This window comes from Pristis pectinata, chromosome 3, assembly GCF_009764475.1.
Source record: "Pristis pectinata isolate sPriPec2 chromosome 3, sPriPec2.1.pri, whole genome shotgun sequence".
NCBI classification, from domain to species: Eukaryota; Metazoa; Chordata; class Chondrichthyes; order Rhinopristiformes; family Pristidae; genus Pristis; species Pristis pectinata.
The window spans coordinates 36992545-37008009 of record NC_067407.1 but is presented as its reverse complement, the minus strand read 5'-3'; the positions used below and the strand labels follow the sequence as shown (position 1 = coordinate 37008009).

At 39.6% G+C, this 15465-nt stretch overlaps 1 protein-coding gene across 1 annotated transcript in view; it reads right to left on the bottom strand.

The window, feature by feature from the left end:
* The window catches only part of dab1a (DAB adaptor protein 1a), a 105532-nt gene that overhangs the window by 30968 nt on the left and 59099 nt on the right, over positions 1–15465 (bottom strand). Inside the window, 5 exon segments of the mRNA XM_052010718.1 lie at positions 3607–3678; positions 4130–4365; positions 9553–10059; positions 10483–10609; positions 11423–11485. Of these exon segments, the coding sequence (XP_051866678.1) occupies positions 3607–3678; positions 4130–4365; positions 9553–10059; positions 10483–10609; positions 11423–11485 (1005 nt within the window).

Sequence of the window (15465 nt, the reverse complement as noted above, 5' to 3'; positions counted from 1 at the left end):
AGTAATTGTGATTTCGTATTTGACCAAATGTAAAAACGTAGTTTGTTCACTAATTTCCTTTAGGGATGGAAATCTGAAATTATTACTTGATTCTTTATGCATCCTTCAGTGTCTTGCTACATCAAGCTGTTGTTGTTGTATATTGCTTCATACAATGCAAGCAGTTCAGCACTTTAACTGGGTGCCTCTGATAAATGGCACTGTTAAACTGGTTTCCTATTAACTGTTCCAACTTCTGCAGCTACAAAATAATCCCTAGGTTCCTGTCTGTATCCTAATTATGCCAACATTGTTATGATGGAAATGACCTTCAAATTAAAGGCACATAGTAATTGCCCTGCAATGTTGTTTCTAATTAAAATACTGAATATTGTTTGGATATTTAAAACAATTACATTAAGATTTTCTCATTAACTCACTACAAGCCCAATTATTTTCAATCATTAAAATTCTTTGTTCCATCCCAATTTTCAATTTTATTATAAAATCAGCTGTAGCCGAGGAGGAGTAACCCTCCAAACAAGGTCCAATTTATTGAGATTCCATTATTTTGTGGTGTTTGAGAGTGTCATTCTCAATTTCACTATGTCTTTCATGCAGCTTAATCAACACCTCAATTATATATCTCCAGCAAATTGCTCATTCTGGTGAAAGGTCCAAATACCAAATGTCAGAGGTTAATAATTAGGATGTTCTGCGAATGCAATTAGCACAAATGGAAATAAATTGCAGATTAAATTATCAGAAAAGACCATATGTGTAAAATACAAGTGTGGCCAAGAGACAAGTTGATGTACTTCAGGAGAAGGAAAGCATTGAAGAATGTGATCATCAGATCTAGTGATCCACAACAAGGGGATGGATTTTCATACTCTGAAAGATCTTAAGACAAGAACAGAAAGTAAGGAACTAGTTCCAAAACACCAAAATTATACATTTAGCTTGATGGGTATAACATGATGACATAGCAGATGCATCAAATGTTCCCATTACCAAAACATTTCCTGTGAAAGCAATGGATCTTTGTGAAGATTTATTGTTGTATAATGCTGCACAGTAAACAGCAACTAATTTGCTAATAATGTAATTAAATCTCTGGCAAGAATGGACAAAGAAATGAACGAGGATGTGTGTTGCTGATTCATAACCAGTGCCTTCTGGTGGACTGGTTTAAGTATGACTGCTGCCCCTTCTGCCATCAAAGAGCCCACTAGCCTCGGCAGAAAATTAGGTAGAGATTCAGACAAGGTTAGCAACTGACAACGTCCCCATGTGAAAATTCTTCTTACTCTCTAGACTTAACAAGTTAAGTTCAGCTACTTGGGCAAGGCATTAGGAGTAGACTGCACTGGTAGTTTTTCTCAAAAAGAGTTAGTACTTCAGGAGATAATGGAAAGGGATTGCATAAAAAATTGTATATGAGAGGTCCCAATAGGCATTTGTTAAATATAATGAATTCCAGATAATGAATGTTGTTTTTACATATGTATATTTGCCACAGTATTACATGGTGAGTTACAGAAATCAATGTGAGTTGGTTTAAAAATCCATTGTATAATGTATTGTTTGATTAAGTTAAAAATAATGTGTAAATTTATATAAAGTGTTAGCTGAGGTAAGTTAAAATATGCAGAAACATACTCAGTCATATCCCTTTAATTTCAGTCTCAGGTTCAAAAATTTAAATTCTGCAAATGCAGAAAAATCAAACTAAATGAAAAGAATGGTTTGAATACCAATATTTACAAAAAGAAAATAATGGCAAATCAATAATCAAACTCCTTAAAGCCACTTTACCTAAAACACATTCAAAGTGTTCAATTGAACAGTGAGAACTTCTGTTTTTTTTATAAAATAAAATTTGTGTTTTGATTTTTTCTTTTCATATTGTACAAAAGTGATAAGAGTTTTGTCTGTTTTGAAAATGTCAGAATTTGTACTTGGTAACAAATTCATACTATTAATGTCCTGCTATAAATTATGTTGACGTTGTTGCTTCCTGAAAAAAAAGATTTTTTTTTCTGGACTTGTGGATGAATGGTTAATGTACTTTTCATTAAAGAACATAGAAGAGAGGTTGATATCTGCATAGTGATTCAGCAGTGAGCACTTGGACCTTGGATGACAAATCCGAATTGCTATAAGATTCAAACACGCTCTCCGTTTCTTTCCCAAGAAAATATTTCTAGCAGAATGTGATTTCTTATTAAAAAGTTCCACATCTGCAGCAAACTGTTAATCGACCCTTCCGATAGAGAGCACATCTCTTTCGACCTTGGCGCAATCAGCAGTTAATTCTTTAAAACAGCATCTGTCACAATTGTTTGCACAAACGGTAAGGCAAACCACTAATCCTTCATCGTTTCGTTTTTCTGCCAAAACAGAACGGCTTTGAGGAGGTGCAGGTCAGGCTGATGGATTTTATTTTGCACTCTGGTCCAATGGAGAACAGTTCAATGTTTTCCTGTAGCACACTCATGGCTCCAGCTGATTATTTCTTGCTCTTCTTTATCTGGGCATAGAGAGGCTCTACTGCCTGTGGGCAGACAGACACATGTTAAATTCAGAAACATTTTTTTTCATTGCACTGCACTTGCACATTGGTCTCTTTCCTCCTCATGCACCATAAGGATGTCACTAAACATTCATAAATGCCTCGAGGGATAAGGGTAAATTTCACCTGCTTGGTCTGGGCAGTATTCTGGTAAGGAGGCTTCCACACTCTTAGTAAAATCTGCCTGATTTTTATTCCATTGAAATCAATTTAAAGAAAGTTAGCCAAGAACTATAAAATTCATGTGACCTGATTAATGAAGTCAATCTACCTCATTGTAATGTTTGGTCAAAAGTACTCAGAATTTATGGTTTTATGCACTTTATTATCCGCCACCTTTACACCAGTGAGTGACATCATCAACCTGGGATCCAATGGTTTCCTACCTCACTGCTCCTACTCATGTTGATGTGCTTTCACACTCTTATCAAACTGTCTCTTATCTCACTGTCCTGTGGTTCAGTCTCTCTGCCCCATTTAGTTCAATGTGCTTTCTCACCTTTGCTATTTGCCCTGAGAATCAGCCTAACCTATCACCCCACCTGAGGTCTCAGTGCCACTTTTCGTCCTAATGTGTTGCATTTCTGCTCAACTTCTTCATTTTTCCGACTCACTGCCAACATTTGTTGAATTTGACTAATTCAGCCTTGATTGGCCGCAAATCTTTGCAAACCACTGGTTTCAACTTTTGAATTTCAGTTTGGGAATGTTAATTCCTTAGTTTTTTTTAAAAAAGTCTTCAGCAATAGTGCAGTCTGGAGCTTAACAGACATCAGTGAGTACATCCTTAGCAGGCTTACAGAACATGACATCTTAAATTAGAACAGTATGAATCCTGTTACAGTACATACATTCCATTGGTGCAGGCTCATGCGGTTATGAAGACTGATGAAAACAAGCCATGTTCAAACAAAAACGCACACAAAAGATGATAATACAACCAAAACAAACCACAATCCATGGGTCGCAGTGATCAGCAGCAGTGAGATGCGTGCACACCTAGAAAAGAGAAAAGAGATACCTACCCCAACCTCTTCTATCTAGCTACCGACCTGTGGGGTGAAAGAATCACCAAGCGAATCAGCGACTGCATCAGTGTTTGAAGGTGCTTCAGAACTAACAAGCTATGGAAGAGGAAAGGAAATCTCAGTAGTAGAAATGTCACAACAGGATAAAATGTCGGCACAACATTGTGGGCCAAAGGGCCTGTACTGTGCTGTAATGTTCTATGTTCTATATGTAATGTTGGAAAAGAATTTACAGTAATGCCAACAGTTGGCAGGGTTAATTAATTTCAAATGATAAAATGCTCATTTCCTCATCTTTTTTTTGTCCTTTTATCTAATCATTTCAGTTTCAGCAGTATATCCTGTCTATAGTTTACTTGTACAACTGTATCAAACCCACAGAACAATTCATCATTTGCCTGCCCTCTAATGGGAGTCTCCTCTAAATATCTAAAATGGTTGATCTGTTGTTTATTTCAATGTTGTGTGTTCTTTTGTCCAGAATTAACTGCTACAACCTTAAAACAACCAAATGGTAAAGCTGCTCACTTGATGGCTTAATACTCACAGCCACTTGCACTGTGCTGCTGCTCAGGTTATCTGACTCAGCCTCCACTTGGTCATCAGGGGCAGTTCCATCGGGGTGCAAGGTAGGTGACGTTGATGGTGTATTCTGATGGCAGCATGAAGTGGGAGAGGTCTGAAGGGGGGATGCCACAGGTGTACTCTGCCGAGGAGATGCCCCAGGTGTATGGTGGCGTGGGGATTCAGTGGGTGTGTGCTGACGTGGAGATGAAGTTGGAGCTGGGAGGTAAAGGTAAAGTTAAAATAAGAAAAATATTAAATGAAGATAAATAGTTCTTGTGCTGGACATTTCAATTACTTAGCCCAACCGTGAAAACATTTCTGTGGCTTTACACACAAGGAGACAGAAAGATAAATTACCATGGAACAAAATTGATTTTGTTTAAACAAGTTAATTTAAAATTACAAAATGTCACAAAACTCTATTGCTCTGTTAATGATACCCAATGATAATATCTAAAGACACCAAAGATATAATTCTAAATTCTCTTCCTCTTATGTACAAACAATGAAGGATAAGTAAAGAATTGCTATTCCATCCCATCCCTCTCCACAAGTGTGATACCTCATCTGTAACTCTGTAAGCTTCAGTGGAGATCACAGACCAGATAAACCCAACCAGATATGGAGGGAAAAAACCTTGCAAATTCTTCTCAGTTCTAGCTTGCAATCAAAACTAGACCAGTACATCACTCTGGCCCTGAATTCACACCAGAACCCATCTTTTCTACCTCTCCTGCTCCTAATTTGTCATTTTAATATTTGGTGAAATGTAGATGGGAATGTGAAATTGAGGTTACAGTGAGAACAACCATAATTTTATTAAATGGAGGAAATGGCTCATTGGCCTGTATAGCCCATCCCTGCTCCTAATTCATAGGTTCATATTGAAGGGATTCTTTGGATCAGCATTAGCAGACAAGTCAGTAGACCTTCTGGAAGTCTACAATATCCTGGAAGACTATTCTTAATTCTTCTCTCCCCTTCTGTCGGGCAGAAGATAAAAAAATTTGAAAACTCGCACCACCAGGTTCAAGGACAGCTTCAATCCTGCTGTTATAAGACTCTTGAATGAATCTCTTGTACAATAAAGATGAATTCTTAATCTCACAATCTACCTTGTCATGACCCCTGCACCTTATTGTCTACCTGCACTGCACTTTCTCTGTAACTGTAATACTATATTCTGTATTCTGTTTTTGCTTTTCCCTTTGTACTACCACAATGTACTTATATTTTGAAATGATCTGTATGGATGGCTTGCAAAACGAAGTTTTTAACTGCATCTTAGTATTTGTGACAATATTAAACCAATTATCAATTAATTCAGTCCATTCCATCATTCGAAATTTCTCATCTTCCCTTCCTCTGCAACTTGTTCACTTTGAAAAGTCAAGCAAACAGTTTCTCAACCACCAATTCTTAATCTATATCTGGTTAATTCTAATACTTGACCTTAATGATGTTCTACTTCACATACCCCGGCCCTTCCTGTGGATCTATGACTTACAAAAACACATACTTTTGAATTGCAACAGAACTAACAAACAAGATTTTTTCAGGCAGATTATGCCATCAGAATCTGATCCTGTAGCATTACTTTTTTGGGGACGACACAAAATAAATGAAATATTGTTGAAAATTGGGGATGTCATGCTAGCTGAACAATTGGGGTGTTGTGCAGTTTCCTGATTTTGGTTCCAGATCCTCCATGTGTCTGACGGGCAGATGCACAGTGGAGACACAAGAGGCGGCAGATGCTGGAACCTGGAGCATCAAAGAACCTGTTGGAGGAACTCAATGGGTGAGCAGCATCTGTGGAGGGAAAGGAACTGTCGATGATTCAGGTTGAAATCCTACATCAGGACCACACAGGTTCATCTAAACTGGAGTGTGCAATGTCACATCTGCATTCCTCAAACATGCATGTGGGCCACTTGCAAAGACACAGATTTTCACAGTGTCATGAAGCCTGCTTCTGCATGACTTAAAGGAGTACTGCCCAGGCAGACCTGAGGCCAGCACTGGGAACTTTACTCAGCTAGCGCCTCTTTAAGGTAGTTACACACAGGTCTCTCCTTCTGACCACTCAAACACCCTCATTTGCACCAGAACAACCTCCATCCCCTACAAGCTTTCAAATAATGCCCTACCAATACCCCTCCCTTCAATCTGCTGATCCACCCCAATTGCAACCATATATCCACTGACAATTGATACCCTCCCTAATCTCCAAACCCTTCTAATCAGCGTCAGGCTCTGTTAACCACTCCTGAACGCAGTCACCCACCAACTTTGATTATACCAGTCGATTTTTTGTGCATTCCACCACTAAAAGGTCCTTGATTGTTGCAAGATGTTTCAGTAATCGAATACCTTGGCCTTATGAACCAGTAAATTTACCAGTAACAAGCCCCTGAACAAATAAACTGACCAATGCACCTTTAGAGTTGCCAACCAGTTTTTGAATCTGCATTTTTTTAAATGACTGCACATCCCATCAATAAATTCAACACTGAAGATTCTTTTTAAAGAGAGATTTTCACTTGCTCACATTGTAATGGAGAAAAAAATGCCAATTTTAAAATTCTGTTATGATACCCCAATAACCTACATGTAAATACATTTAACAAAACACATTCAGAAATGTAGAACAATTCAGTCCACTTTGCATCCTGTGAATGTGTGTTCTCATTGTAATGATTTTTGGCCTATTGACACAATTACCATTAAAGGCTGCTGTGTTTTTTTTAAGGGGCATCAATGGCAAACTGAATATTAATATAGTTCAACTGCAACTATCTGGAATAATCATCAGTAGCTAATATATGAACTTGACCATGTATAGCCACATTTACCATTAAATCTAGAATTAGTTTGTGCTGCCTTTTAGAGTGAACTTTCTGCTGAGTTTTTCCTCAATGTGTTTGTTCAAGTAAGTTGATTTAGACTCTCAGATGGCTTACTGATTAAAGCCACTTCAAAACATGACATAAAGCTAAAGGGAGATCTTGGGACATGAAGCTTCGGAGATCTTGTCTTTGACTGAACAGCCAGCATTCAAAATCCAGTTCAGTGACCTTAATGAAAATCTTCATGTGTGAAATCAGGGATTGGCACCATCATCCTTTGCAATTTCTGCCAACTCCATCAAGATTCCACCACTGACCCTTATTCCCTTCCCCTCTGCTTTCAGCATTTTGAAGGGATCACTCTCTACGCAACTTCCTGTCCACTCTTCTGTCCCCGCCTACCCTTCCTATCTTATGGTACTTTCCCATGCAATCCCAGGAGGTGCTACATCCGTCCATTCACCTCTTCCTTTCCCATCATCCAGGGACTCAAACACTCTTTCCAGGTGAAGCACTTACACTTTCTCCAATGTACTGTACCGCATTCACTGTTCACAATGAGAGTTCCCCAATAATGGAGAAATCAAACGCAGAGTGGGTGATCACTCAATCCACAGGAGTGACCATGATCTTCAAGTTGCCTGCCAGTTTAATTCACCACCACACTCCCTCTCTGACCTCTCTATCTGTGGCCTCCTGCACTGTTACAATGAGGCCCAACGCCAGCTTGAGGAACAACACCTCATCTTCTGCCTGCGCACATTGCATCCTGCAAGACTCAATATCAATATTTCCAATTTTAGATCTTTCTGTTTGGATGAGAATTAGCCATTTTTGACTGCCATCCTTTTGTTCTTTTCCACTTTTTTGTACAGTCAGATGACATAACATCACCCAGAGTTCACAACATTAGCAACACATTACACAAAGAAGCTTAATGTTATCTTAACTGCCCTTTAATGCCTTATCTTGCCTTATAAGAGGAATCTCCTTGGTTCCACCCATCGCCCTCCTCCACCTCTCTTGCTGCCTAGACTAATTTGCTTCTTTCCTTCTCCATACTGATGAAGGGTCCCAGACCTGAAACATTAACTCTTTCTCTTTCCACAGGTGCTGCCTGACCTGCTGAGTTTTTCCAGCATTTTCTGTATTTGAATTGGGAGAACCAGGTTCAACTGTGATTATATTCTCAGACGAAAAACAATCAAACGTTCAGGTTCAGCTGTATGTACATATTGACAGAAATTACTGGAAAATAACAGAGACTTGAAGAACCGTGCCCAGGTAAAATGTACTTGAGGATGACAGAGACCTGTGAAACCATTCTGCAGTACCATGGAGTGACAGTAGAACCCTCATGGGCAGGTTTTGAGAGTGGCAGGGAGCAGTGGAACCATTCGCAGGATATGGGATGGGAGTGTGACAGGAATCTGTGGAATCTTTCCCTAGTGTAAAGTACTGGAGAGTGACAAATCTGTGGAACCATTCCCCAGTGTGAAGTATTGGAGAGTGGCAGAGGTCTGTGGACCTAAGCTCCAGTATAAACTATGAGTGTGACAGAGACTATGTCCCAGCACAATGTTAGAGAGAGCGACAGAGATCTGCAGATCTTTGCCCCAGAAAAAGTTAGTGGAGAGTGGCAAAACGTTGACAAGTCGTTCCTCAAAACAAGATGCTGGAAGGTGGCACAGACCTGTAGCACAGTGCAACACAGCAAGATTTTGGTGAGGGACAGAAACCCATTTTTCAGTGTCTCAACAAATTTGAAGAAAAGGAGTTTTTACAAGTTCACATTGTTACGGACTCAGTGAAAGTCCCTTTAAGATAGAGAGTGTGTGTGTATGTGTGTGTGGGGCGTGCTTACGTCAATAGAAGATAAAGGACGTAATGACGTTGTTGAAGAAGGCAGAAGAAGAAGGAGAGAGAGAGAGAAGGGAGAGAGACACCAGCCTGCTTGTTTTCTCTATCGATGGATGAGAAACAATAACTGTGTCTGCCACTGAAATCCATGTATGGAAGTTGGAAGTAATCCGGTGGAGTTCACTTTGTTGCTGACCTGTAGAAGGAAACAGGTATTTGTATGTGGACGACCACGGTTCGGATGCTTTTCGGGGTGAGGAAGTCACTACCGAGTAAACACTGAAGTGTCGTTTGGGTTCCATCGTGGAACATTTGGATTTCGTATGTACTCTCTCTATGTTTTTCTACATCTACATCTTATCTTCAGACAACGGTGGTTGTTGAAGAAGCCCTTGCTCATGTTTCACCTTATGGCTTGCGGAACTGAACTTTAAGAACCATTCCGGAACTGGGAGTTTTGGACTTTGTCACACACACACACGAAGAGTTTAGTTTTGGGGTTAACGTTCGAGGTTTAACATTCTTGAATTCTAACATACTAACATTTTTTTTTAACTTTTATTTTACGTATTATCATAAGTAGTGATTAATAAAATAGTTTTTAACACTGAATCATGCTCAGTGTGTTTCTTTTGTTGCTGGTTTGTGACAAAATGCAGCTGAAAGAGAAGATAGTAAAATTTAAGAAACTTACGTGAATTGTTTGATGATGGTGTGGAGTTGGAAGTTGCTGGGGTAAGATTTAACTGAGAAATATCAAAGTCATCTGCATCATCTATCTCCTGTGCCAATCCCACTTTGTTAAAGTAGCTTGTGAAGGCATCTGAGGTGCAGGAGAGAGAAGGTTGCTCATTTTTTCTCGATGGAACTGCTGGGGGTTTGGCCATCTGGAACTCTTTAAACATCTCCTTGCCCATTTTCTGTTTTGACTTCTCTTCTTGATGGCTGGCAATCGTGGGTTGACCAGCAGATAAGGCTGCTTTGAACATGGCAGTTTGTAGTGGCATTGGAGTTTGTGCTGACATGAAGACAGTGGGCTGAAATGGGCTTCCAACAGGGGCCCACTGCTGCTGCACAGCAAATAGGGTTGGCTGGCCCCACGCTGTAGGCTGGACTCCAGCTAACAAAGGATTGATGATGTTTTGGGCACCCGATTGCTGTGCCCAGACTGCAGGTGGTACAGCTCCCATTGTGACATATCCTGTTAAAACAATAAAAAAAAACATTAAAGTCAATTCTTGGCTGACTATTGACCCTTACTGACCAGAAACGTTGACTGCCTGATTTTCTCCATGGATGCTACCTGGCCTGCTGAGTTCCTTCAGCATCATAGTGTTTTTCATTTACCCTTACTTGCTCGGAATTTGGTCATGCCAAATAACGCAATCAGTCATAAGCATATAGTTTAACACCTTGGACTTTTGCTTGCTATCTTTGTAGATAAGCCAGAAACTTTGAAAGGTGTTGCCTCAGAAGATGAAATGAGGAGGGAAAAAGTCACTATTAAGTTGATTGTATAACGTCGCCAGAAGGAGTGGGCTTAATGCATTGAACAGACCTTTTTCCTGATCCAGCAGAATTGTTAACCGAGATGGCCTCCGTCTACTCTAATGGCTGGGTTTACCTGTGGGGACAGCAGCAGCATTGAATGGAACATTTCCAAACAAATCGGGTCTCCCAGGTGGCTGAGCACTTAGAACTCCAGAGGCAAATGCATCAGGTCCAAGGGCATTAGCTGGTGATGCTGGGGTCTAGATAAGATAAAAAAGGTGCAGACTTAATAATGGTGGTAATTAGATGCAGTACAAATGACTCTGTACCTGTTGAGCACAACTTTTTAAATAAAAAAAAATCCAACCTTTCTATATTCTTAGCTTTTGAATAGCTTTAAGAGCTTTATGAATGATGCCCGTGGTTGCAGAGAGATTACAAAAGTCACCTTATCATTGTTACAGATATTTTCTCCATATACCTAGAATTAAGTCTAATAAAATTGAAAAAATACATTGTGGGATTTCAGGACTTAAATATTTCCATTCATTTCATCTTAAAGTTGGTTTGAAGGTTCACAGCAATGACCTACTTACTGTCAGCTTTGCTGCTGTATCACATCAAATAAATGAAAATGCTTGATATTTTCCCTTCATATGTTATAGTAGTATAAAAATAGCAATAGCATTTTAAAGCTGGAACATTGCATTCAAGAGCCTTGAATATTACAATAAACCATCAATAATAAGGATTCTCAAAAGCAAAATAAATGCAATCTTTAACAATGAAATTTATTAGCATTTTCTGTACATATAATCCTGGGCAGTGGTAAAATTTGACAGCTTTAATCTCATCTAAGCCACTAAGATTGTGCTAGAATTATTTGAAACAGTATCAACCATCTGATGTAAACATTTACACAAAAGTTTAAAAAGTGACCTTGGATGTTGGATTATTCAATGTCCTTTCTTTACCTTGATTAGTTCTCTGTACAGTCAACAAACAAAGAGAACATAATTTTTGCCATGAAAACTTGAGTAATATTGACAGACATTAAAAATGATGGCACCTACCCCAGGAGATGTGATATCAGGGGGAGTCGACATATCACCAAAGAGGTCCAGTTGATTAATGGTCTGTAAAGAAACACATCAGCAGGACTATAGAGACATTTTATACACAACCAACATTGTTGTAAGCATTTAAACTGTGTGTTTTTTTTTGTTATAAATTTTGGTACAGTAGTGCTTTTGTACCCTATAGAGATCAAAGACAATCTGAGCATTTAAAGGGCATAGAATGATCTGATAGCAACAGAAATTATAAAAAATATTTTCACTTAGTCACTGCAGTTCCAGGGTACCTTAATCTTCTGATACATTAAAAGAGAAAGAAGGAAGATTTTCTTATCTGGGTGTTGAAACGTTTGGGGTGCCTTGCAAAAGGCTGCCAGAAATGTGCTGCTGATTGCAAAACTGAGTTGGAATGTCAGAGGATATCTAATGAACAACCAATCCCTTCAAGGTAGAAGAGCCTATCATGACTATACATTAAGAATGCAGGATACTATGTACCCTACAAACTCTTACAGTACCAAGAATGCACCCCATGAATACGTGATGTAAAAGGACATCTTTCACACCAGCAAGCCAGTCCTAAGTGCTCCTTCTCAGAGTATATTGGCCTCATAATTTAGAGGATACAAGTTTGAGAACTGGAACTCAGTTTTAAAAGAATTAGAAGTACGAATATCAGTAAGGGTAGGGTGACCAATTACTTTAAAAACTCAGTTGGTTCACCTTGTGCTTTGGGAAGTAATCTTGCTATCTGTAGCAGGTATAGCTCGATGTGTGACTCCAAACCCACAGCAACATAACTTAACCGTTCTCTGAAGTGGCTTATTAGACCCTCAGTTGTGTGAAGCCATTATATGCAGGATGTCCATCACCATCGTTGCAGGGCAACCATGAATGGACAATGAATGTCAGCCTTGCTACTCCACATCCTTGCAATGGATAGAATAAATAAATCTTGTTCAACATGCTTCCCCCCAAAAATATCCTTCCTTTATTACACATGCATGATGCAATCAGACCCACTGCAATCAACAAAATAGAAAAAAAGGCAGCATTTTGTTACAATTTATAATGCAGATGGACCATCTTAATTTGAAGAAAGACAAAGGGTCCACATTCAGTGCAAATCATTGAACGTTGGTGTGTGGACTTGGAATCCTGCCAGAATTTCCTCCTCCTTCACTGAGGAAAATTGAGGTCAAATGGATCACTTCTAACACTGTTTCAGCTTCACTGGAGATCAGCCCAGTCTTAGAAGTCCAAGCACTCTCACTTTGGGGCACATGAAAGGGGCACAGATGCATGGAAATTAGACTGCACAGTGGTGGTTTCTTCAATCTGATGTGATTGATAGCTATTTTTACCCGGAGTAGATAGTAACTGCAGCCATCTCCCGGTCACATCAGGCCAATTGAGAATTCAATGGGGCACCTTCTGGTGTGGTTCACCCTTGTGACCCTGACATCATTTCCACATTGAGGTACAAAGGATGATCTTATTCCTTGAGCAACACTCTTTCAGAACAATGCAGGGGAACTAGGACGACAATGTGCTGGGACACCCATTGTTCGGCATCTCTGGACTACACAGTGTCGGACTGGGAGGTCTGCAAGGTAAATAGTTTATGTACAACAAACAATCTGCTGATGGAACACATCAGGCTGAGCAGCATCTGTGGGGAGAAAGGAATTGTCAATGTTTCAAGTCAAAACCCTGCATGAGGATAATTCCTTCCCCCCACAGATGCTGCTCGATCCATTCAGTTCCTCCAGCAGATTTCTTTTGTTGCTCAAGATTCCAGCATCTGCACTCTCTTGTGTCTCCAAATAAATAACTTACCTACATTCAGAAAGGGAGGTGACCAGAGAGTGGCAATGATCAGGGGTAAATGAACAGCAGCTCATGTCAAGTTTAAAGTTAGATCTTGAAGAGTACTCTGTATTGTCCAACCGCTATTTTCAGGTGTTTACACTTGTAAATGTACACTTGTAGATGCAGTAATTAGTCCCTCACAGTTTTGGGCAAGATATCCGTAGGGGAAAGCTGCCGACTGGCACATTCCAGGCTGCAGGAGTACGTGCTGAGGGACACACTGAAACTGGGTGCAGCCAACGCAAGGGCTCCGTGGGGAAGGACCACAGTTTAGTGTTATTCCACTACTGGACAGGCGAGGAAGCCCCTTAAATATCATAAATATTGGACTGGGGTATCACCCCAGGGAACCACACAAGTGGCATCAGTGCTATGGGATTCAAAAAATAAGTTAACACTACTGAATGAACTGAACCCGAATGTAAAGGGTTTGCACTGTTTATTCTTGTATATATTTGTTTCTTATGATGAATAAAGTTTATTTTGTAATTAAAAAAAATTAGTCCCTCACAGTTAAAGGGACCTGGGTTTGATCATGCCCTCGGGTGCTATCTGTTTAGTGTTTGCATGTTCTCCCCATGGATTTCCACTGGATGCTCTGTTTTCCTCCCACATGACACGTCAGTGGGTTAACTGGTTAATGCATGTTTCCGCTTCATCGGTGGCAAAAGAATGAAAAGTGGAGTTATTGTGTGCATGCGTGTGCATGTATGTGTGTGAGAGAGAGAGAGAATGAGAATAAGTTGCTGGGTCACAGAAGAGAGGAAATAGTACAGATTGATTTGCTCTGCCGGCACAAACTTGAAGGGCCAAACTGCCACTGCTGAGTGAGCGGCAGTGAGTAAGACTTATGTTGATTATGACCCAACAGACAGCTGCCTGTTGCAGGCTGCCTTAGAGAAAACTGTTTAATGGTGGCAATCTCAAAAGGCATTTACCTGGTTACAGTACTGATATAAAGAAAGTACCCGACAGCTGATTCAGGATAGAGCACCACACATCTATTCTTGTGCCTTTACCAAAAAGGCTGTGCTGCAAGTCTGGACTTAACCATTCTCATTATATTCCAGCCATTGTCAACACATCTAAGTTGCATCTAAAATTATATCATTAGTAGCCTAACCAGCACCCCAGACCATGATGACCTGCATTAAGTCATTTTTCCCAGGCGAAACAGTTATTTCACAATGACACCTTTTGCATTAAGTAAACATACATCTGTTTGAATCCCACATATCAATACTGAAGCTAATGAAAGTTGGCTAAAAGCTTCAAACCACATTGACGACAAAAACAACAGAAAAGAAAATATAAGTCAAAAACTTGCAATAAGCAATTACAAGTAATTTTTGAATTTTGCATCAAATTAATTAATTGCAGCTAAAAGGCATGTTATTCACCAGGGAAGGTATGTTGGTTTACTTTAAACATCATAACATTAATCCAGTAAAATATTACTCTGTAATATTATGACACCAGATGGCCAACGATGTTTTTGATTTTGCACTCTTAATACTGAAGCAGATAAACAACTTTATAATCAAGATGCTGTAATCTAATTATTACTAACACATTATACTAATTAATTTCTCTACCAATCGCAATGACCTAATATCTCAACAGTTAATATTTAAATCAAACAGAAGCACCATTTGAAATGCTCTACTCTTTCAACTTTTAGAAAGTCTTAATCCCAGGATCACCACATTTGTCTCCCTCTTTTGTTGGTCTGATTTGTCCATTGAGGGATTAATCAAATTATTGACAAAAAAAGATACTGGTGTTGTAATCCAGGATTAGAACAGAAGAAAGATCTTCTTGGATTAGTAGCTATAAATTACAGATCAGTATCTCTTGACGCAATCTCACTAGCTCTCCACTCAGCTTTGGAGCACCCAGGCAACAGCAAAACACACGTCAGGCTGCTGTTTATCGATTACAGCTCGGTGTTCAGCACCATCATCCCCACAATACTAATCAACAAGCTTCAAAACCTGGGCCTCTGTACCTCCCTCTGCAACCGGATCCTCGACTTCATTATCGGGAGACCACAGTCACTGCAGGTCAGTAATAACATCTCGTCTTTGTTGACAATCAACACAGGCACACCTCAAGGATGTGTACTTAGCCCACTGCTCTAGTCTCTCTAGACTCATAATTGTGTGGCT